Here is a 25860-nt window from a genome sequence, read left to right on the forward strand (position 1 = left end):
GATGCTTTTCTCCCTCTCTTTTTCCTTCTCTTCTCTCTCTCTAAAAATAAATAAATAAATTCTTTTTAAAAATTAAAAGAATTTTAGGAGTTTAAGAGTCACATTAAGAACATTAAGAGTCACATTTGCTAATACTACCACTGATCTCATCAGAAAATTCTTTAGGTATTGGGAAGCTGTCAACTCACAGTGACAGATACAAGTTTTCCAGAATTCTAATTTTTGTTTGAAAGCTAGAATTTTATAATTGGCAACAAATTCTATCAGTGTTTTCCTTAAATGACAAAATCATTTTGGTCATTTTAGAGAAAAATGTCTGACAAATACCCAAGTCTGACTAACCATAGCTTGTAATTCTGTTGTTGCTTCAAGTAAAAAATAGTGTTCCATTAAATAAAAAACCCAAAAAACCAAAACAGCTAGTTCAGCTCATAACTCGAACCCACATGTGCTTTTCTTTCAAGAAAACCATCACATTTCACAGAACATTAAAAAGATGAATCCTCAAATATTGAGAGGGAATAAAACTAATAATTTTAACTGTTTCAACAAAGTCATGTTGAGGTTAAATTGGTTGCCAGTCCATACAGTTTGGTGCCAACTGCCTTGATTCATGCCCAGGCACCAGCAATTCTAGCAACCCTCAGTGCAAATGTCGACAGTGAAAATAAGCAAGTTATATTTTAGTAATAGTTTTAAACTCATAGATCCCCTGAGGAGGGCATCCCCAGAGGTCCATGAAAGTAGACTTTGAGAACCATCCCACTGAGCTGATTCCCAGAGATTCAATGTGCTGCTTAAATATTAGCTATTTCAGCAGAAGTTAAGTAAGTTTCAAATCACTCCACATAAGATCCAAGTAAGACGGAACACGGGGAAAGTGACAGGGTGTAGCCTACCATATTCAGTTTGATTGTTAATCCCAAATCAGACATTAAAAAATACAAAGTCTAGGAAAATTTTTCCTACAGATCTGATTATTGTAATATTTGGCAGAGGGAATCTAATGCAAACCAGCTGCTGAAGCCTTGCTCCAAGCCGTTGGTTAGCACACACCGCCAAAAGGCCCCTTTAGTGGGGGAGGCCGATGAGCTCATGCAAAGGCGTTTTAGCAGCTTTTGCTCCGTGAGTCCCGTGAGCACACCACTACTCACTTTTCCACCCTGTAAAGTAGTCACACTTTCTTTGGATCTTTTTTCTCTTCCAGTCAAAGAAAACTTACTGGAAAAGACGGTAGAATGCACAGCCTGCAAAATCCACAGCCCCTTTAAAACCCAAGTGTTCTTTTACCCCTATTGTGCATCTGGCTTTAATCTCAAAAGGTGTGTAAAATAAAAATAAAATAGATAAAAATGTAAAAATCTTCTTCATTGACCACTTTTGTATTTTACTTAATTCTTCACCAGCCTGAAATATCAGCTGTTCAGTAAACACAAACACACACACACAGCCTTGGTTTCTAAGAATCTGTAAAGGTGCAAATCAATATAAATGATAACTCACGTAAATTTACGTCACCCTAACAATGTTCTTTGCTTTTGGACTGTCTACTCTTGTGGGTAACCAAGGTCCTTAATTTATTTTCTCCTCCCTATGTGTTTATGCTATCTTTTTTTTTTTTTGACTCATCCACTCATAAGAACATGTTCCAAATTATTAGAAATAGAATTAGTGAAAAGTGAACATTCAGCCCTTTCTCATTACTCACATAAATCACAAACCCCACTCTAAAAAGACATAAGCACACCACTTTCTGGCCTTGCTTTTCTTTGTGGTACACCTCCTGGTCTGGTCCCATCCTCTGGTCTCTCAGTCACTGGCTGTACTCTACCCACTCTGGGGGCCAGAGGATGATTAGGTCCCACTGAATTCTATCATGCAATTACTTAAAACAATTCCACATGGAAAAATAAACTTCTCATTGGCCCATTATCTTTACTCCTAATCCACTGGTACTTCCTGAACAAGGAGTTATATTAATTAAACTGAGTGAGTAACACATTCGGGGAGCTATAGGCCCCACCCATTAAATTAATGGCCAAGTTAAATCTGCATGTCTGGTTGATCCAAATAATATATTCGAATTCCTCATTTAATATGAAACTTTCACTACTTATAAAAACTGTTGTAGAACTAAGCTCCTCTTTTAACAATGGCCAAATTAAACCAATTATATTTCTTACATAGAATTCTTCATTGACATATTTTCACTTAATAATAAATTATTCTAATTTAAGCAGCTAACAAAACAATGTGTCAGGTACCACTGCAGGCATTTTACAAGGACTAATTCATTTAATAATCACACCCACCCTATCTCATTATGGTCCATTAGGGTTTCATTAACAAATGAAAAATACGTAGCACAGAAAGGTTAAGTAACATGCTCCCAATTACCTACTAAAAGTGGCAAGTATGGATTCAAACTCAAGTTTATTAATGATTGATCTTAGTGCCTTCTACTAGATCATATTGTTTTCCAAAACTGTAACATCTTTGAGATATAATTCACATGCTATTCACTTTACCCATTTAAAGTATACAGTTCAATGGATTTTAGTATATTCAGAGCTATGCAACAATCACATTTAATTTTAGAAGATTCTCGTTACTCCCGAAAGAAATCCCATACTCATTAGCAGTCATTCCTTTATTCTCCCACTCCTCACCACACCCCCCTCCTGTCAATGACTTATCTTTCTCTACAGATCTGCCTATTTGGGACATTTTACACAGATGGAATCATATAATATTTGGTCTTCTGTGTCTAGCTCCTTTCACTTAGCGTGTTTTCAAGGTTCATCCTTGTTGCAGTTTATCAAAATCTCATTCTTTTCTGCTGCTGAACAAGATTCTATTATATGGATATACCATATTTTGTTTCTCCATTCATTTGTTGGTAGCACTTGGTTTTTCCCCTGTTTGGGTTTTATGAATAATGGTGTTGTAAACATTCACGTGTAAGTTTTTGGGTGGATGTAAGTTTTCATTTCTCGTGGGTATACACAGGAGTGAAATTCCTGGGTCACATGGTGACTCTATCTTTACCCTTTTGAGGAGCTGCCAGACTGTTTTCCACATGGACTGCGCCACTTTACATTCCTACCAGCAGTGTATGCAGGTTCCATTTCTCCACATCTTCGTCTACAATTGCTATTATCTTTTTAATTATAGCCATCCTAGTGGGTGGGAAGTGGTATCACACTGTGGTTTCGATTTGCATTTCCCTGATGGCTAATCATGTTGAGCATCTTTTTATGTGCTTTCTAGCTCTTTATATATCTTCTTGGGACAAATGTCTATTTCAGATCTTTTCCCATTTTCTAATTGGGCAATTTATCTTTTTATTATTGAGTTGTAAGAGTTCTTTATATTTTCTAGATACAAGTCCCAGATTAGATAGATATATGATTTGCAAATACTTTCTCCCATTGTGTGGGTTGTCTTTTTACTCTTCTTATTTTTTTTTTTTGCTTTTTTACTTTCTTGATTGTGACATTTGAAGTACAAAAGTTTTTAATTTTGATGGAGTCCAATTAATTTATTTTTTCTCTTGTTGCTTATGCTTTTGGTGTCATATCTGAGAAAGCTCTGCCTAAGTCAAGGTCATGAATATCTACTCCTGTATAAAAAAAGAGTTTTAGAGTTTTAACTCAAATCTTATTTGTATTTTTTTCTCTAGTTGCAAATTAGTACCACACTGATAGTACAACCACAATCACTCCATTCCCTTCTTTAGTACCAGGCGATCCGGCGGTTTGGGACCAGCCTAGTCTATGGACAGAAATGACTTGTTCATAGGACTGTAATTGCTAGTATTAAACAAAAGCTTACCTATGGCATGCCACAGGTTTTCTGATGCATCCCTCTAATGACACACAGTTAAGGAAATGTCTAAAGATAAAAACCCCCTCCTTGCATTTTATGATCATAACGAGAATAATTTTTCCCATGAAATTTAAACTTAAGTGATCTCTATAATCACATTCCTAAACTCTAATTCTTTGAAAAACATAAATTTAATCCCTTTACTAATAACTACTGAGACATGTCCACATGTTTTCGTAGTTTTCCTGTTATAATGTAACCATGACAGAGAAACTGTAACTTAAGTAATAAAATTTAACTCAACTAAGATTTATTGAGGGCTTATGATATGCCAAGCAATAAGGGAAGTGCTAAGATGAGTTAAGTCATAGTTCTTGACCTCAGGAAAGTTATAATTCATTGGGGATTAACAAAACAAAACCAGAAACTGATGGTTAGACTCAGTCCTCCCGTAGAACCCTTATGTCCTGATTAATGAGGAATGAGGGTGCACCTCCCTAATTCTGAGGCTCAACAAATTCCTTATCTTTATTCTCTGATCTAGGCGCTCCAGCTCTAGATTAGGAGTTTCAGAGAAACTGCTGAAAAGCTATGTAAAAATTATATTTTTATTTAAAAAATGATATATGTAAGGGAATTTGGCAACTCTATATAACATGAAAGTCTTCCCATATTCTTCCTCGCATGAATCTTTTTTGCTTAAAGAAGGAACTGCCACCTCCCCCCAACCTCTGTTCCCTGTGGGACATACCAGATGGTCTCATCATTTAGCTTTTTTGACTACCAAATACTTTTCTGTGGGACTCATGTGTGGTTTTTTAATTACATCAGAATGTCATTTTTTTTAAGCCCACATAAAACTGAATGTAAATATGACTTCTAGTTTAACACTAGATAACTAATTTCAAGTGGTCTCTGTTCTTTGCACTTCCAACTCCCCACATCTAGCATGCTACAAACATCCTGTTGCTTCAGGTCAAATCAATGTTTATTTGATGGAATCAAAATTATGTGTTCTTATGCCAGAAAGAGAAATTGAAGAACATTTTGGCTGAATTGTGTGGGTTATCCACAGTACCACATTCTGGTTTAAATGATTTCATCACTCAGTCAAAAAGCTACCATAATTTCAGTGGTTTTCCAGTCACAGTCAATAAAGTAAAAGAAAAACATTATTTGCTTATCTTCATGACTAAGCAAAAGTCTTGAAGGGAGCAGTTAGGAAGCTACCTCAGTAACTTAATAAATGTGCACAAAAATACTAAGGACAGAAACCATTTATTCAGAGATAGGAGATGCTAAGTAATCAATAAGGTTGTAAAAGAAAAGTTTTTGTCTAAATCAACTATATCAGCCACTTAAATCCTATTTTAGGTGCTAAGATAACAGATAACATTTTTTTGTTTCATTTTAACATTCTTTAGAAAATTTAGAGTAGGATAGATATTTTATGTGTCTTGTGTCTTACCTTGTGGCAACAAGAGGGTAGCTGTGACATGGCGATGCCCAGGCATCCCTCGTCCATGGCATACAGTCATAAAGCAGCAAATCCTTCTCAGTCACAGCCATGAGAACCGGTCTCCACTGCTGTCTTCCACCATCTAGTTTTGCCTGTTACAATGGCGAAATCCAGAAAGCAGAACTAACGTTAATGATATGTAGTTGTGCAAGTCCCTTCAGTAATGATCTAACATAGTGGATCTCCATTGTTTCTCCAACCATATACTCTAAACATCAGTATTTTTCAAAAATTTTAACAAGAAATACATTTTGCATCACAACCCAACACACACATAAATAACTGAATTTAAACATTTCCAAAACAATGTAATGTCTATATTTTATGCAGTATACTATGATAATTTCTATTCTAGGTTTTTTTTAAATGCTGATGACCCACTATGTTGTATTTTGGAAAACACTCATATAAGCTGTTACAAAAGACTTCCCCATTATACTTAGGAAGTTTATGCTTCCATGTCAAATGCACCATTACCTTTACTTGCATAAAGTTCATTGACTTCTGTGAAGGTTTAAAAATGTAGGAAAACAACCACTGTTTATCCATATTGTCAAGGATCCAAGTACCAAAACCAAAAGACTATGTTCAAGAAAAGCCCTGGTATCATCAAAATATTTACCCTCATGAGATAAGATCCTTGAGTAGACAATGCTTAACAGCAGTGTAGTTTTAGCACTGATCCTTCAGCTCACTATCACTGATGGATGGCTTCAACGAGAATCCAAATTGATGAATCACTATCCCTTAAAGAGCTGTCTCAGAGCCACTTTTTATTTTCTCTTCCTTAATGACTTCGGAAGGTAATTTGAACATGTTAAAGCATCTTAAGAATACATCCTACAATCTGAAAAGTGGACTATGTGCTCCTGTTCTGTTATAACATCTACCACTGGGACTCTTTTCTCCCAGCTAGTGCCACCTGCTGATTCCAGGTGTGGAAAGTGAATTCCACCCAGTGAAGTGACCCTGGTTCTAATGTGTGCTGAAAGCACAATATATATGAACTGACTTTGAGAAGTCAAGCAAAGTACTGTAGAAATAATTATACTTTTCTTATTAGTGAATGTACATTTCTCTAAGACTCTATATTAGTCCATGGGTAATTCTATAATATCTGGATGGAAAATAACATCTCTAAAGAGATTCTCTGGATTCTTACATTTTTGGGTCATAGGTACCCCAAAGGGATTTCTAGTTTATGTGCACTATTAAGTCTTTGTCGCTGAGACTGTTTGGGATAATATATCAATAGGGAAAATAATGTAAGATCTACTTTCCCAAAGGATTAAAATGATAATCTGATTTTTTAAAAATTAATTACTCCCTAACTGGTAAGAAAGAGATTTTGAAGCCTAGATCAGAGTATATGAATTTGGAAATCCTAAATTAAGTTTATTTCTTCCCAAAGAAGATATTTTAGGCTCTATAGGAAAACTGCTAATGTCAATATAAGTAATATCCAATTTCAAGAGAGAAAACTTTTTGTTCAACTAAAAATTTTTTTAAAGTATTTATTCTGTAGCTCTCCCAAGTCCTTAGTTTTTGGAGAATATCTCTTCCCTCTTCTACTTACCACTGGAAAATAATGAAACCTCAATTTAAGTCATTCTGTTTGCCTATTTGCCTTAACTTATAAAGATACGGTTTGCTTTTACTGGAGGCAAATGCTGCCCACTACGTATAGCATGTGATTTTGGTTGTGGTATCAGTGCAGGCAGCCTGGGGCTCCGCTACTGAGGTTTTGGCTGGAGAAAAAAGGGACAATAAGGTTAGGGTTCTGGTTTGCTGTGTTTCAAGACCCACGCATCCATTTACAGGCACACACTTTGGCCAAATCAAAACCTTCTCCAAATTTTATTTTCTAATAAATAGAGCAAGCAGCACTAAAATGAAGAAATACTAACAGTTATTACTCATCCCCTAAACCTCTTAATCATATAAATCTTTTTGGTCAAGTGACATACTTCTGTTCTTTATTTCTTTTTATAATAGAAAACACAGAGAAACACTAAATAAACCATTTCACTAGTACAAATTTGAGTCTTTACATATTCGAGGAAATATCAGGGACAAAATAAAAACTGTGGAAACAAACCTTTCCCTGGCTGTTGGCTTTTCTAATCTGTACTCAAATGCTTAAAAATACTGGTTTTATAGATCATTCATGTTTCCCCATTTAGTGTATTTAAAGAAAATTCCCTTTCAATAATACAACCAACTGAAAGGTAAATTCTCAGTCACATAAAAAGTCAGTATCAATAGCGGACAGAAGTCCCGATGCACAGAACAGATTAGTTTTCATTTACCACGTGTCTGTATTAGAGGTTTTCCCTATTTTAAGCAACCTCAATTTATGACAATGTGAAGTAACAAAAAGGAGAAATTAAGGAGAAATTATTTAAACTTAAATACATGATCCTTTCTTAATTTATCTGTCCTAAATGAGTATATTTTCTAAGTACAACTGAAACAGTTTCATTTACACGCAAGCTTTTCAGGAGATATAGTTCTTGCCAGAAGAAATGCTCACCTATACTAAACAGGTTACATGATCTGAAATTATCTTGACCACTTTCATACTCATAAAATGTCTTACAGTCAGAAAACGCTCTGACATTTACCTAGTCCAACCTTTATCAGATACATACGACCATAATACCTCTGAGAAATGGTATCCAACCTTGCTTGAACACCCTATTCTGAGAGCAATATTTAATTTGGGTAACTCAAACAACTACTTTAAAAAGTAAAAATCAAGAATATTTTAGAAATTATTTAGTACCTTGAAATTAGTTTAGTGGTACTATATTTGAAATCGTGGAAATTTTCTTCTTAGTATGATTTCCCAACCCCGAAGTTGTGTTCTTTGACAAGATTTTATAATTAGTGACTTGTCTGCTTGCTTTTTGTATGTATATACAGAGACAAAGAAAAAAATTACTGAACATCTACTATGTACAACGCATAAGGCTAAGTTCTCTGGTGGCAATAAAGATTTTGGAAAAAATGTGCTCTTGTCTTCCAAGAGCTCACAACTGAGTGGAGGAAACACATCTAATACGGTCCATAAAAGACACACTGTGAAGAATTGGTGCCTTTATTTTTCTCCTTTCTATTTGTTTGTATGTAGCATAAACCATATTAAGTTCACTTTAAAAGTCTGGCAACTCTCATACATTGTGGGAAATCTAAATTAGTTCAACCCTGATAAGATGCAGTTGGACAATATTTATTAAAATTACAAATGCATATACCCTTTGCGGTAGTTTAAAAATATGTCAATAAATTTTTGCCCTGGCTGGTGTGACTTAGCTGGTTAGGCATCGTCCCACAAACCAAAAGGTCATCTGTTCAATTCCTGGTCAGGGCACATGCCTAGGATGCGGGTTCGGTCCCCAGTGGGGGTGTGAAGTTTTACTACTCCCTAACACAAACTTAAGAACCAAACATATTCAGATGTGTGGGTTCCCTTGTTAATCTGCTCTACCTGAACTCGGCAACTGCAGGGTTTGGACAGTGTATGTGTAGAAGGACAAACTATAAGGTCATTCATTTGTAATGGCAAAAGGTTACAACAACAAAAGTGGGGGAGCGCTTATTTAACTACAACCACACATGGGAAAGAAAACTGTTGTAAAAAAGAATGCCCTCTGTTCAGTGATATGGAAAGATTTTTTTTAAAGATTTTATTTATTTATTTTTAGAGAGGGAAGGGAGGGAGATAGAGAGAAACATCAATGTGCAGTTGCTGGGGGTCAGGGCCTGCAACCCAGGCATGTACCCTGGTTGGGAATCGAACCTGCGACACTTTGGTTTGCAGCCTGCGCTCAATCCACTGAGCTACACTAGCCAGGGCTTGGGAAGATCTTCAGGATATATTGTTTAATGAAAAAAAGCTATAAAATAGTGTGCATAATAAGCTATCTTTTTATGAGAGAAAAAGTATATATGTTCATATTTGTTTTTATTTGCATAGAAAACTCTCAGACAAAGCACTAGAAAGGAATGAAATTCATGGCCTCTCTGGGGAAACAGGGTGGGAAGTAAGTGGATGGGGGACAGGAAAGAGTAAGACTTTTTACCTCCCTTTATTCTGATTTTTGAATCATGTAACTGTGGTACTTTTTTTAAAATCATGAAGATTTCTAACATTTTTGAAAGCATGAAACAATTATCACTTGATCAAGTTTTTTAACTAGTGCATAAAAAAACAGAAACAATGCTAAATGTAACTAAAATACTAAAACTTTCATAAGTCATAAGTATTTATACCATGATTTTCATTAGTTTCTTCTCTGCTTATTCTAATTATGCTTCTTAGAAATGATCACAGTAAGTAATTCTGTGTTCTAATTTATTATAATTATTATTTGAAATATTAATAAAATTTCAGACTTGACAAAAAGAATAGATTAGTGGAGTCCAAAATGGCCCACAACACAATCGCTGAGGGCTACTGAACAAGATCAACAGGACTCACGACAGATCTACCAAACCAGAACTCTGTTGAGATGGAAGGGTGGGGGGCAGATCTGGGAAGTTACACAAAACAACAAAACAAAACAAAACAAAACAAAACAGAAATAAAAGAACAAACCCTCCTTGGGCTGATACTTAAACATTCCCTGTCCACTTATACACACATGAGGGTACCAGCATACAAAAAGATGAAGAAACTTCCTAAAATAGTAAAAAACAGAACTAGCTCTTGAACCTTCATCTCTGAACCCCAAGTACAGTCTTCTTTTTCCAACTCCTTCTGGTCCAGCTGACAGTGAAGGACCCAAAAGAAAAAGTATGTACCATAACATCACGTAGAACCTTTAGTCTCCCTTACATCAAACTTGGATTAAGTTCTTCCTTTCCCTTCAGCCAATATCCACCTAGGTTTTCTTGTTTCTCTTCTCTTCATTTTTCAGTTGTGGAAGACATTTCTCTAATGGCTTGTAAAATATTTTGTACATTTTATACTTTTCTCAGAGCAGGGTGGATAAGCCTGATGCTCCTGAAACTCTGTCAGTAGACTAGCATTGGGGCTGGGAAATTATGACCTGTGGGCCAAATTCGGCCCACTACTTGTTTTTGCAAATAAAGTTTTATTGAAACACAGCCACACCTATCATTTTCATATTGTCTATGACTGTCTTCTTGCTATAATGGCAGACTCAAATAGTTGTGACACACCATATGGCCCTTTTAGAACAGTTTGCTGATCTTGTTCTAAAATCATGAAAATTGTTCTCTGTCATTATGAACAGAGATTGTAAATAAGAAACCTCTTTTTAGTTATGTTGTGATGACGATATTATCATGATGGTCAGTTTTTCTGGTGGAGGTGATAATTAGCAACAAAGAACTAAATGGTAGGGAGGAGAAACAAAAGATCTGTACGCTAGATATCTAGGACCTGACTACATGATCAATATTACAGATACATGAAATCTGTAAGCTGGATAGCCAGGACCTGACTTTATGATAAATATGATATATGGGAGAACCATCCTGGCTCTGAATGGCAACCAGAGGGGACAATGCCCTACCTCCCAGCCTACCTGTTCTGCCAGCCAGGCAATGTGCTTGACCTCCTTGCTGCCTCCTACTGTACTGGTTGCACCAAGCATGGCATTGAGTTCGGCCAACACCTGTGGGAGGAGAGCCATTATGTTGGTGTGGATGGCTACGAACCAGGAGTGGGCGGTAGCTGTGTCCTTGCAGCGTAGGATCAACGTGTTCCTGCTATCGGGAGAATGTAGCTCTATCAATCTGTGTGGAAAAAGAAAAAAAAGTGAGCGAGATCAGACTGAGTCGTGAAACCTGCCAATCTTCAACATACATTACTAGAAATCTATTTTAATTTTACAGCCCAGAATAGAGATACTTTCTCTTAATTCCATAGGGTCCAATTCCAGAGAAAACCACACATGGAAAAGGTAATCGTCAGAAAGACGAACTTAACTGTTGGGTCTCTTGTTTCAAGGTGTTAATGCAGTGACCTAGGATGAGGGAACCTGTTGTATAGTTGTATAAACCATAAGCCTTAATTTCCATGGCACAGAAATGGAAAGCATGCTTGTTGACTCTCATAGGCACATTGTAAAGAAGGAATTGAGATAAAAAATATATATATTTAGAAAATACCTTATGATACATCATTATACGATGTTGCTAGGTAAATAAAACCTACTGCCAAATAGTGAAGTGAAATTTCCACTGTGTGAAATAAAGAAGAGAGAAAATAGCTAAAGAATATGATATTTTCTGAAAATTTACAACTGTTCTTTAGTGTCTGGGTAACATTACATTATTAAATCATGTTGAGTCATAACATACTCAAAAATAGTTAGAAAAATAGTTAATTTAAGAGATCTTCAATTCTTTTTAAAAATATTTTATTTTTAATTTTTAGAGAGAGGGGAAGGTAGGGAGAAAGAGAGGGAAAGAAACATTGGTGTGTAAGAGAAAGATATGCATTGACTGGTTGCCTCTTGCTCGCCCCCAACTGGGGACCTAGCCCACAACCCACGCATGTGCCCTGACCGGGAATTGAACCAGAAAACTTTGTTTGTGGGACAACACCCAATCAACTGGACCACACCAGTAAGAGCTAAACAAACATTACTGAGCACCTACTATATATCAGATACTGTGGTAGATAACTGGTATTGAAGATACAGTGGTGAAAAAGATAAAAAAAAATCTCTGCCCTCACTGGGTTTATAGTCTAGTGGGGGAAGGAAGAAATTTAACAATTAATTAATACATAATTACAGGTTATAAAAAGTGCTTCTATTAAGAGCTGTGATGACTACTATGAAGTTCTTGACTAAAAAGGCCTCCCAAGATGGGAGCAGCAAAGCAGGACTGCAATGAAGGCCTCTATACCTCTCTGGGGCACACCCCCTGGCTGGTGTCATGCTATAACACAGGTCATAAGCACAGCCACCTGGCACCTATCTACTCATCCACTCACATGCTCTCCCACTGGAGTTACCCATGTAACTACTTTGAAGATAAATACCAAGGAGCACAATTACTGGGTCATATGGTAAGACCATGTTTAGCTTTGTAAGAACTTGCCAAACTGTCTTCCAAAGTAGCTGTACCATTTGGCATTCCCACCAGCAACAAATAAGGTTCCTGTTGCTCTGACTTTGGTCACTTTAATAGGTGTGTAGTGGTATCTCATTGTTTTAATTTGTAATTCTCTAATGATACATGATGTTGAGCACCATTCATATGCTTTTTGCCACTGTGTTTCCCTTTGATAAGGTATCTATTCAGATCTGTTGCCCATTTTTTAATTAGGCTGGTTTCTTATTGTTGAGTTTTAAGACTTTTTGTTCATTCGGGTACAAGTCCTTTAGCCCTTGATCTCATGTATTTTACAAAGATTTTCTCTCAGTCTGTGGCTTATGTTTTCATGCTCTAAAAGTGTGTGATGGTTAATTTTATGTGTCATCCTTGAGTAAAGAGTGTCCAAATAGCTGTCACATATTATTTCTGGGTGTGCCTGTAAGGGTGTTTCCAGAAGAGATTAACATTTGAACCAGCAGACTAAGTGAGGATGGGCCTCACCACCGTAGGTGTAGGCACCATTCGACCCACTGAGGGTACGAATAGAAAAGATGGAGGAAGGGCACGTTTGCTCTCTGCTTGAGTTGGGACAGCCATCTTCTCCTATCCATGCACACTGGCACTCCTGATTCTTGGACCTTTGAACTCAGACTAAATTACACCACTGGCTTTTCTGTATCTTTTATAGAGCAGAAGTTTTTAATTGTAATAAAGGTCAACTTAATGATTTTTAAATTTTATGCATTGTGATTTTGGTGTTGTATTTAAGAAGTCATCAATGTTCTTTAGAAAAGATTTCTTAAAAAGGGATTTTTAAAAAAGCATAATCCTACAAGATCAGGGAGAACAGAATTTATAAAATTTTGGAAACTGGCAAGCAGGCAGAGGAATTAAATGACTTATCAGACTTAAGAAAGGTGTGGAAAGTCAAACCCCAGCCATTCCATGTAGTAGAATCCCGGAGGCTGGGGAATTAAGGCACTAGTTACCTCTGGAGGTGGGAGTAAAGCACACAGCTCTTAGTAAGTCAAGGGGCTGACTCAACGTCTGTGTCAGCATTCACCCAGAGACCAGTGACTACCCCACCCCCAAACCAGCAAAAGATTCAAACCCATACTCATCCCACCCAACCGGATGGAAGAGCCAGTGATGTCCTTAATTCAGACCCTTTACTGGCCTGATTGTTTTCTACACAGGCTAATTATTCCCACCTGGTTGCTTTGGCACTGTAACCAGCTTCACATCCTTTAAACACAGGCTAAAAGTTCAGCCATAAAACCATTGACAAGAAATTTCTTTCACTCCTCCTCCTGGCCTACTTAGCACTACAGATAGGAATCAGTTCATCCTTCTCTGAGCACAAAATGCTCACCTTCTGAAAAAGCCTTTTCACCTCATACGGTTCCTGAGACAGTGTCTCAGACACATCTCCTTCGACACACTCTAAACTCTGAAAATCCTAATGTCAAAGACCCGAGTTGTTAATAACTGGAAGAATGGAAAATAAGTCTATTATAAAATAAAACTAAACCTGATTAACAAGGATATACTAGGCCAGAAAAAGATGAAAACAGGCAGTAAATTAGTTCCCATGTCAAGATTGTCAATTTTTCATGAAAAGAGAAATTTTGCAGTGTTTTTAAAAAAGGGATTGTGAACTAGCAAATTACATTAGAAGAAACAGAAAAGAAACTCCAAAATCGTGATGATTCTAAGATCCAGAAGAATCTACCTTTGAAGAGAAAGCCCCTCTACATCTGATAAAGGGGACAAAGTATTTCCTAAAGCCTACTGCTGTTTTAAAAGAAAAATTCATATGAAAACTCTTCTAACAAAAATTTGGAGGCAGTCTGCCAGTAATTGTTTCGGTCCACAGGAGAGGGGAGGAAACAGCCATGGTGCAAAGAGTTTTGGCTTCTAGTCAAACCACTGAGGATTTCCTGAGAAATGCAATTCCATTTTGATCATATAAATTAAATCAATGTTTAGGTACACGGAAGCATAGGATTCTATAAGTCTAGTCTTCTTATTTCTTCTGTTTAGTAAAGTCTTTGACATAACTTATGTGTTCAATTTAGTAATAATCATATTGTTTTATATGTCATAAGCCAAAATTCATCTTCTACATGGAAAATAGCCAGTGTGAAGATGCACCAGACATTGTGAACCAGCTCAAAGGAAACAGATTCACATTTCCGAAAAGCAGTGTTTAAGAACACCTTGTCCTTGTTAAACTCCACACTGCCCACAATGCTGTTTGCTAAGAAATGGGCTCATGTTCTCTCCCATTCTTCACCATTATTTATTTAGCTTTCAATTTCCTGAATGAACCGTTTATAACTATCAGAAGCATATAGTGAGGTCTTGAGAACTCAAGGTGGGGGAAGACAATACACTTCCTCCTCCACCTCACTTACTCATTCTGATGGTCAGCCCTTCCTTTTTTCCCAGCTTTGGATAGTGAGCATTAAACTAAGTAAAAGTAGTAAAACGGAAGAAAAGAAGGCTTCCCGTTCATGACAAATAAGTTTTTCATTTAGAAGGTAAAAGATGAACCACAAACAGATTCCTACATACCCCCCACAATAGTTAATATTAGGAAGACTGACATCACCAATGTTGGCAAGGATGCGCAGCAGCAGAAACTGCCCTGCATTGTTGGTGGGCGTGTAAAATGGCACAACTACTTAGGGAAAAAGTTTGGCTGTTTTTTAAAAAAGCTAAATATACTCCTACCTACCCTTTGATCCAGTAATTCCACTCCTAAGAATTTACCTGGGAGAAATTAAAGTGTATGCCCCCCAAAAGAGTTGTACAATAGTATCAGCTCCAAACTGGAAATAGCTCACGTGTCCATCAACACAAAAATGGATAAAGAAAGTGTAATACGTTCATACAACACAATAATACTCAGCAATACAGAAGGGAAGGGAGAGAGACAGAGAGGGAGAGAGGAACATCGATCTGTTGCCTTTCGTATGCACCTCATCTGGGGACCGAACCCACAACCCAGGCATGTGCCCTGACTGGGAATTCAATGGGCAACCTTTCACTTTGTGGGACAACACCCAACCAAGTTACACCAGTCAGGGCAGATGGACGAATCTTAAAAACCTTACAAGGAGTAAAGAATTCTATCACAAAAGAATACGCATGATAGTTTTAGGACAGTTAGAACTAATCTAACGATAGAAAGTCCGAACAGTAGTTGCCTTGGGAGGTAGGAGAGAGAAATGACTGTAAGGGTCACAAGAAAGCTTTCCAGGGTGATGATAATGCTCTATATCTTAACAGGCCTGGGTTATATAATTGTATGCATTTGTCAAAACTTATCATTTGCACCCTGGCCACAAATTGATTGGCTTAGTTGATTGAAGCATCGTTCTTTGCACCAAAAGGATGAAAGTTCCATTCCCAGTCAGGGCACACACCTAGGTTGCAGGTTCAATTCCTGGTCGGTCAGAGGAGTGTATGGGAGGTAACCGATTGATGTTTCTCTCTCACATCAATGTTTCTCTTTCCCTCCCTTTCTCTCCCTCTAAAATCAATAAACATATCCTCAAAAGAGTGGGGATTTAAAAAATTAAGATTTGTGCATATTATTATATATAAATATTACCCCAAAAAGGAAAAAAACTTTAAATGAAACAGTGAACTCTCGTTATTTAAATGCATGCTTAAATATTTAGAGGGAAGTATATTAATGTCTGCAATTTACTCTGAAATGCAGTAAAAAAAAAACAAACCTGGACTGATGGATGGAAGGATGGGCCAATCTGTGATAAAGCATGTATAGAAAAATGTTAATGATAGAATTTAGGTGGTGGGAAAATGAGCATTGATTATAAAATTAATTAACTTTGCTACTACTTTTTGAAGATTTTCATAATAAAATGTTAGGGAAAAAATAAAGAATGATGGGAAACCACATGTCTACCTATGGCTTAAAAACAGATTCAAAAGTATGTTCCAGATTAGGGAACATCTAAGCCTATTTCTTGCTCCGAGTTTTACAAGAGACTACGTGGAAGATAAAGATTTTCAAACAGAAACACAATCAGTTATATAAAGATGTAATTTGATAAGTGTCTTGGTGACATGTGTCCTCATGAAACTTATTTTTGCTGTTTCTATAGGAACTGGGTTTTTTTGCATGGCTTTAAATGTTGCAGCTGTGTCACCTGCCATGACATTTCCTTTGACAGAGTGGGGATAAACTTAAGGATCAAAGAGCTCCAAGTGATTTTATAGATACTATCTTATTTATCCTTGAAGGAGTTCTAAAGAGTACAGTTGAGCAGTGATTATCATGTCCATTTTACAGACAGGAAAAAACAGGACGACAGAGAAATTAAGGGACTTATTTAAGGTCACAAGGACACTAACAGCACCTAGAATATATTGAAAGCTCATTATGCCAATTTTACAATCATTCTCTTATTCAATCCTTATATAACCTCTCATTTTATACAGGAGGAAACTAAGGCTTCTGGAAAACAAATAGTTTGGCCAAAGTTACAAAGACATCGTCCTAATTTCTGTGTAATTAGTCAATAGTTCTGAACATTTGTTTCTGCCAAGACAGCATGGATGCTCACATTCCTGTGGGTATAAGTTATGCATAATTTTGTCAGGCACCTGTAATTCCATTTCTTTGCTTTTCCTCTGGAATGCAAGTAAGACTGATAAAGGAATAACCTTGACTCTCTATCAATTTACATTTTACAAAAAGTTAATTATTTGCAATCTTTGGTATTTCAAATAAAAAGTTGAAACAAATCACTTTGCAGCATTAAGACTCCAGCAGGGACTCCAGCTCTGGCTGGTGTGGCTTAGTTGTCCCATAGAAAACAACTAAGATATAGAACATTATCATCACCCTGGAAAGCTTTCTTTATGGGGCATCGCCCCATAAACCAGAAGGTTACAGGTTCGATTCCCAGTCAGGGCACATGCCTGGGTTGTAGGTTCAGTCCCTGGTCAGGGAGCATATGAAAGGCAACTGGTCAATGTTTCTCTCTCACATTGATGTTTCTCTCCCTTTCTTCCCCTCTCTCTAAAATCACTAAGATTCTTTCCTTCTAACCCTATAACACTCCCCAGGAGTATATACTGTTAAGTTTCTTGTGTTTGTCCAAAATTTTTCTATATATGTACTGCACATGTATGTGTGAAGTAATTTAAATATGGAACACCAAAAATTATTCTCATCTCAGACTGATTTTTCCTCTGTATAATTTAGGCATATTATAGCATAATATTATGCATAAGTAATACTGCAGCATGTCTTAAAGTTTGCAAGGCTATAAGGATGATGTTCTGCTCAGGTACAGCTCACCTGTTCTCTAGATCCGGCATGCTTAGGTTTCTAGCAGCAAAGCACATTTTGAGAGGAATGACCTTCCTGTCCTTGGTGCTGTTCTGGTGTTTTGGCGAGCCAGAGTCCTCACTGCCACTAAAGCTTGGTGACTGGGGAGCTGCACCTTCCCATGGCAGATCTGATACTAATGATGGCTTCTTGATATATGGTGTTACTTCTCGGATGAACTTGACTATGAACAAAAATCAAAGAAGAAGATTAGTATTTTTGCTTCCTATAAAAAATGACAACTAAAATATACACATTCATGAAATATCTGTCATGAAGTAAAACAAAAAATACTAAGTTAAAGAGCCAGCACACAGAATCTTAGGTCTGGAGGGTCCTTTAAGGGCATATACATCCAAATGAAATAGCATCAGTCTATTCTAAAAACATTAACTTCTGAGCTTGCATGTATTGTTCCATCTGCTTAGGACACTCCTTTCCCCCGCTGTCTGCCTGGCCAACTCTACTTAAGAGTCACTTCCTCGGCAGCCTTTCCTGTCCGCTCTCTCCAGGTTATTACATCACACCTCTGTAACAACCTCTTAGAACAACCCTGGGTTGTGATCCTTTTCTAAAACTTGTGTCCCCTGCTAGCTGTTGCGTTCCCCAGGGCAGCGGTTATGATTTATTCAATCTTGGCATCCGATACTTAGAACAGTGTCTGTTCAATAAATATGTGAAGGAACAAACCAGTAATTAAATTCTTGAATTGTCGCAGTAGTTGACCAGCCCCGAATGAATCTCCTGGTGTAGATTCAGTACCCCCAGAGACAGCGCCATGTAGCTTTAGATGAGTGAACGCTTAAAAACCTTGAAACTTCCACTTGCTGGTTTTCTGTCTATTGAAGCCTATAGAACAAATGTCTTCCACAAGAGAACACCTTCAAATATCTGAAGACTGAGATTATCCCTCTCTCTCTTCTCTGGGCTGAGCTAAATATCTCTAGTTCAATTTTATTCAATTCAATCAACATTTTTAGCTACCTACCAAGTGTCAAGCATCAGGCTAGGCACCGAGAAACAAGTGTAAATGAGGCATGGACACTGCCTTCAAGGAATGACCAGTCCAGTAAGGAAGACAGCTATGTAAACAGACATTTACAGTTTTGAAAGTAAGTACAAACAAGTAGAAAAGTAAGTGCATTCAAAATAAGGTATTTCCATTAATAGTAGCCCCAAGTTAAAATATACCTTTTAGTAGATGGGAAACTTTTTAAAGTTTAGTTTTAAGAATCATATAAAATACTTCTTTTATCTCGAGAATGACTGGCAACTACCGACATCTGAAACACAGTGCTCTTATTTCAAAAACCAGATAAACCAAAGATTATTAAAATCTTAAATAGCACTAAAATGTAAATAAATAGTTGAATGCAGATGAATCAGTCACCATTACCTCTGGTAACATCAATATGTTATATCGTATTCTACTTCCCTCTCAAATTCCAAAGTGGTAGGTCATTAGAGTAGACCTCGGGAATTGAAAACTAGAAAGATATTATCATTATCAATGATTAGTATAATACCTAGCATTAACATTTTATAGTATTAGAAGCTTTACAAGCCTATGAAATTTTACTAATAAATAGATTACTAAATCTAAAAACTAATCAGCCCTGATGCAATTGGTTGGGCATCGTCTGGCAAAGTGAAAGGTTGCCCATTTGAACCCTGGTCAGGGCACAGGCCTGGGTTGCAGGTTTGGTCCTCAATCTAGGCACATAGGAGAGGCAACAAAGCAGTATTTTTCTCTCACATCGATGTCTCTCTCCCTCTCTTTCTTCCCCTAGCCGTCCCCTCTTTCTAAAAATAAATATTTTTAAAAATAAAATAAAAATAAAAAACAATCAAATGTTTCTAAAAACATAGCTAACAACTGTCTTTAAAATAAATATTCAACAGTGTAAAAGATTTTATAATAAAAATGCTAGGTTTCTAGCAACCCAATTCCCATCCCTGGAGGCAACCATTATATGGTGTTCCAGAGACATACTGGTTATGCTAAGCATATGTAAAACATGCGTGAATATATGTATGCACACATTTCACACTGTTCTGCACATTGTATTTTTACCTAACAATATTAATAATAAAGTCTTTTTTATAAGCCTAGCATTCTCCAGCATGATGAGGTGGTAGTAGAGAGGCCTTTGGAATCATACTGACCTGGTTCAAACACTTACTGTACTTGCTACCTCAGAGCTATGAGACCTCACTTGCCTGTTCTAAGGTCCTCATCTATAAAATGGGAGTTCACATTAAACAAGTCAAAATTCGAGGCATATATTAAACATTAGATAAATAGTAGGTGCTTTTTTCCTCATTACTAAATTAGAAAGTTGGAGAAGTTAAAACTTTTAAACAGCAATCAATAGAAGTAAAGTTATTTTTATAAGTCATTAAACAAGATCTATTAAAATTAAGTATATTTCTAAAAAATATAATAGATCATAAAGCATCCTTTTAAAATTATGCCAGCATTTAGATATAATTTATATGTGTTATATATGTGTGTGTATGCTTTCTATGCATAGTTACAATATATGTATTTCTAAGTGGAGAGAGTTAAAGCTAGCTAGCTGCCTCAGGTCACCAAGGAGATTTTTTTCATCCTAGAAAAATGAGCAGAGTTGCAGCCAGTATATCCCTTGAGCAGCTGACTCAGGCATTTCAATACAAGCTTTAACTTTGTACTTTCAAAAGAGGATTAGATCACAAGAACTTTGGCAGAAATTCCTACAGTTTCCAGTCACTGCCATGGCAGAGACTTGCTTTTTTGAACTATTTAAGGCAGTATACCAGCTATTAGGCTAACAATTGGGGGAAATTAAAGACATCGTAAATGACTAATCTTGAATATTATAGTGCTTAGAAAGGACCCTGTATGATCTACTCAGAAGTTCACTCAGTCCCACAGTAGCATCACTGAACTGATTATTGTACACATTTAAATAAAACAGATGCACATACACAGCCTATTGCATGGCTTTCAGAGAGCAATGAGTTTCACTCGAGTTGATGACAATGATGCCCATCGAACCTGGCCATCTGTAATGGCTGAAGAACTGTGAATACACATCTATTTCTAAATCACCCGAGATTTGGGGAAGATGGAAAGTTAATGGTCCTGTTTTAGTTCTATACTTAGACCTTCCAAGTTGCCACAGTGCTTTAACCTGGATACTTGAATGAATAAGCAAAGCCTCTGTACCACCACATGGCATTCAGGTCAACTCAGAACCCTCAACATATAGGGTCTGGCACAAATAACGCCCCTTTTTAAAAACAAAATCTTTTATTATAAAATCATAAGCATGTAATTCTGTAACATAACAATATCACACTCGAGCACACCATATGACATTTTAGGTGAAATGTTCAAATTAAAACTATAAATTATTACACTCATATTATTTCCCCACCAAATATACTCAAGCACGTGTTACTTTTGTTGGACCCTATATTTCAGAATTATTTCATTTTATTTGATAAAGACCATCCTCAAAATGTTTAATTGAACACTGATGTTTGCAGTGTTTTAGGTTAGGCACTGAAGTAAATTTTCTTTCTTCTATGTACTGATCACTCTTATTGAAAACGAAGGGGGCCCTCGCCAGTAGCTCAGTTGGTTAGAACATCATCTCACTACACCAAGGCTGTGGGTTTGATCCCCAGTCAGGGCACATATAAGAATCAACCAATGAATGTATAAACAAATGGAACAACAAACTTAAGTTTCTTTCTTTCTCTCTCCCTTCCCTTCTCTCTCTAAAATAAATAAATAAAAATTAAAAAAAAAAAAAGAATAAGAAGGGGGCTTTCCCCTACCCTAAAAGCATTGTTGTAGCCCCTTCTCTTTAGAGAAATAAAAACATACATGTGTTATACATCCACCTGGAAAGATGTCTGGAAGGATTTTCATCAAAATATCAATGATGCTTATGTACAGGTATCTTTCTTTCTTTATATAGTTCTGTATATTTGAAATTTTTATGAATCCATATCATTTATACCAAGAAAAAAACCTACTTGATAAATGAAGAAGACTTATTCTTAAAACCATCCTCAAACTTCAAACATGTAACCACCTTAGAGTGAAACCTGGATGAGCCTTCAAAAACCATAATGAACTGGATGGGATCCAAGAGCCAAAGAAGTGGAATGGGGAAAGTCCAAGTTTTATGGCAAGGGCTAACATTATCATAATAAATGCTCTAACCGATTCTTACTGAATTCCATACTCTGAGGAATATGGTTACAGAGGGGCCATGTATTTTAATGAGATACACTGCTATCCTGGTTTGGAGCATTAGGCAGCAAATGATTTTAAATGGAATGTCGCTTAAAAGCGACGTCCAAAATATACTTATCCAAAATATACATCACAGTCAGACGTAGGCTATGGCTGTTAACACAAATATTCCAGTAAATCAATTACCTTTCCTTATAAACATCAACCTCTCATATAATCATTATTTTCCTCTTTATCTCTAAAAATTATCTTTTTCTTAATCCCACCTGGTGACTTATTACTATGAGTTTAAGTGAAACTAAGTGGGTCAGACAATGTGGGGAGAGCGGTGCCATTATTTCCCCTGCTTTTGCAAGCAAGTTTGTTCCTGGGCTATCCTTAGGGAGGAAGAGCTGGCTTTTCCTTTTGCTCACAAATGAGTTATGTTGACATCACTGTTAAAGTATTCTCCCAAGCGGTTTTTCCTTAACCACATCCCAAGCTCCTCCTCCAAATCAGGAATCTGATAGATGGCCACCAAAAACATTAGGGAGGAATTACTTCCTAGAAAAAGACATTTACACTGTCAACTAGCAGGTGTCTTTCAACTAAGGTCTCCTGACACTTGGGATGTGAGCAGACTGCAGTCTAGGTTTTGGTGATGCAAACCCTGAATGTGTTCAAAGTAACCCTGGTTTTGCTGTATTGTTCCATTTTAAAGTAACACTGCAAATTCACTGACTTGTTGAGCCAGGAACTGTTTTAGAAACTCAGAATAATATATCTGTGAACAAAACACGCAAAAAAAAAAAAGATGAATGTAATAAGTAATTTATCTTCCAAAGAAACAACAACTTATGTTCACATAAAAGCCTGTACATAAATGTTTTAGCAGCTCTTATTCCTAAGTGCCCTGGAAACTGGAAACAACCCAAATGTCCTTCAGTGAGTGAATGGATAAACTGAAGGATAGCCACAAAACAGAATATTAGGTGATAAAAAGGAATGCACTACTGATATACTCAGCAACTGGGATAAATGTCAAAGGTGTTACTTGGAGTAAAAGAAGCCAGTGTCAAAATGTTACATATTGCATGATCCCATTATTGAAAAGACAAACTATGATGAGCACATCAGTGGTTGTCAGGGGTTAGAGATAGGGAAGATGGGATGATTTTTTCAGAGCATGGAAATGTCCTATATGCTGACTGTGGAAACAGACATAAGAATTTACACATGTATTAAAATTCACAGGACTGTATACCCTAAGGGCAGTGGGGCGGCGGGGGTGGGGGAGCGGTGGAGAGGGAACCAACTTTACTGCATGATAATTAAAAAATAAAAAAGTAAGTTATACAGTATGTTAGAAGATATTCAGAACTTGCAGAAAATTCACAACTTGCAGAAAAGGAAAAACAAGAAAGATGGATCAGGAGTGCTGGCGGGGAGAGGTTGGTAAATTTGCCATTCTAAATAAATAAGGTGGTTAGGGTAAGCTTTATTTAAAGACAACAGTTGGCCCTGGCTGGTGTGGCTCAGTGGATTAAGCGCCGGCCTGTGAACCAAAGGGTCACTGCTTCGATTCCTAGTCAGGGCACAGGCCTGGGTTGCAGACTGGATCCTCTGTGCAGGGCGCTTGAGAGGCAACCACACATTGATGTTTCTCTCTCTCCCTTCCACTGTCTAAAAATAAATAAATAAAATCTAAAACAAACAAACAAACACAAAACAACATTTGAATGAAGACTTAAAGGGGGTAGGGGAGTTAGTCATGCAAATATTTGGGAGAAGCATTCCTGACAGAGAGAACCTTGTTAAAGGAACAACAAGGGAAGCCAGTGTGACGAGTGCAGGGTAGCTTGGGGAAAGAACAGAAAGTGGGGTCACAGAGGTACAGGGTGTGGAGGCAGCTGGTGCAGGACTTTCAGGTCAGCCTAAGGACTTGGGCTTTTATTCTGAAGTGGAAAGCCACTGGGAGGTTTTAAGCAGAGGAGTGACATGATCTAACTTGCATTTCAATCATTTTCACTACTATGTTGAAAATAAGGTGAAAGAGGTTAAAGAAGAAGCATGAAGACCAACTGAGATGTATTATAAGTGAGATATTATAGTAGTTAAACCAGGGTGATAGGAGAGAAGGTGGTGAGAAGAGATCAGATTCTCTACAAAAGGAAGCCCTATTCAGATATCCTGACAGACTGGATAAGGGGTGTGAGAAAAAGAGAGGAATCAAGGATGATTTTAAGATTTTTTTGTCCTAAACAACTGGAAGGATAGAGTTGCCATGAACAGTTTAGGAGAAAAGATCAGTAAGTAGTTAAGTCATATATTAGATGGTCACAACTAGCAGGCAGCCAGATGCATGAGTCTGCAGTTCAGGAGATGGGTCTGGGCTGGACCTACAAATGTGGAAATTGCTGGCATGTGGTTGATATTAAAGTCATGAAACTGGATAAGATCACTGTATCGGTCAGGGTCCTAGCAGGAAGTGAATGACACAGAGTTAATAAAGGGACGATTTATAAAGGTATAGGAAAGAGTTCAGGGAAACCACAAGAGAAAATAGAGTGTGATATCCTGTTTCCACACCTCAGCCTGAAGGGACTGGGAGAGGAAGTGGTTACCCATAAGGAGAGAGTCCTATAGACTTGAAAGTGGCAGTGACTTTCAGTCAATTCAGCCAGACTGAAGTTACCCTTCAGACGGGAGATGAGGGGATAAATGTTCCAACTCCTTTCCCTCCAGCATCCCAGGAAACTTGTTGACTAGTCCATGGAGATAAGCCTCCTGGGACAGAAAGCAATTAGAGATGGAGAAGTGGACCTAGAGGGGCAATGGAAGACTTTCCAGTGTCCAGGGAGTGAGTCTGGGTGAGGAAGAGGGCATCCCACTATTAAAGGGCTCGGGGAAGAGAAGAAACAGTGGAAGAGACCAGAGACCCATGAGAGACAAGAACTCCATAAAAGCACTGGCATAAAATATTACCAAGTTTATCCAGACTACAAAAGCCTTGCTTTCATCTTACTAACCCTGACTTGGTTCCTTCCTCTCTTTATCACTTCTTGGAAAAAAAAAGTTTACTCTTACTATTTCTATTTCCCCCCATTGCTCCTTAACTATTCTGAATAAACCTGAATTCTATAGTCACTATGTGTTCTTAACCAATCCAAAGATCCTTTCACAATTCTTATTCTTTTTTTTTTTTTTAGATTTTTATTTTATTTTTAGAGAGGGGAAGGGAGGGAGAAAGAGAAACATCAGTGTGTGGTTGCCTCTCACGTAGCCCCCATTAGGGACGTGGCCCGCAACCCAGGCATGTGCCCTGACTGGGAATCAAACCTGCGATATTTTGGTTCGCAGCCCGAGTTCAATCCACTGAGCTACACCAGCCAGGGCACAATTCTTATTCTTGACCATTCCAACATCTGACGATATACTCTATTACCTATTTTTTATTTCTCCTGTGCACCATTATTTTCTAATGCCTTGTTTCTCCTCCAATCCCTACAATGTAGTTGTTCTCAAATGATGTTAGCACTTTCTTCTCATTGTATCTCTAGTCCCTAGCTACTTTCAATGTCAGATCTCTGGAACCGTTGTCCCTTGTTGGTTCCAATTCCTTCCACCTGGGTGCTGTCCTCATCCTTCAAGCTCAACCTATCCAAAGGTAAGCTAATTTCATTACCTTCAATCTCCTGTGTGCACTGTTTTAGTTATTAGCATTAGCATCTTTCTAGCCACCTCATCCAGTAATCTATTTTATTAAAAGTGGTTGATTCTCACACTCAATCAAGCTTTGGGAACCACTTCTAGAAACCCTTGCAGACTCCTCCCTCT

At 37.3% G+C, this 25860-nt stretch overlaps 1 protein-coding gene across 1 annotated transcript in view; it reads right to left on the reverse strand.

The window, feature by feature from the left end:
* Nucleotides 1-25860, reverse strand: part of SNTB2 (syntrophin beta 2) — an 87490-nt gene that overhangs the window by 26553 nt on the left and 35077 nt on the right. The window contains exons 2-4 of the mRNA XM_045818496.1: nt 17763-17976; nt 10903-11113; nt 5297-5439 (exon numbers count right to left, since the gene is read on the reverse strand). Coding sequence (XP_045674452.1) covers nt 5297-5439; nt 10903-11113; nt 17763-17976 — 568 coding nt within the window. The remainder of the gene's footprint in view (nt 1-5296; nt 5440-10902; nt 11114-17762; nt 17977-25860) is intronic.

The sequence above is a fragment of the Phyllostomus hastatus genome, unplaced genomic scaffold (assembly GCF_019186645.2).
Source record: "Phyllostomus hastatus isolate PE091 unplaced genomic scaffold, TTU_PhHast_1.1 phas_scaffold_345, whole genome shotgun sequence".
Lineage (NCBI taxonomy): Eukaryota > Metazoa > Chordata > Mammalia > Chiroptera > Phyllostomidae > Phyllostomus > Phyllostomus hastatus.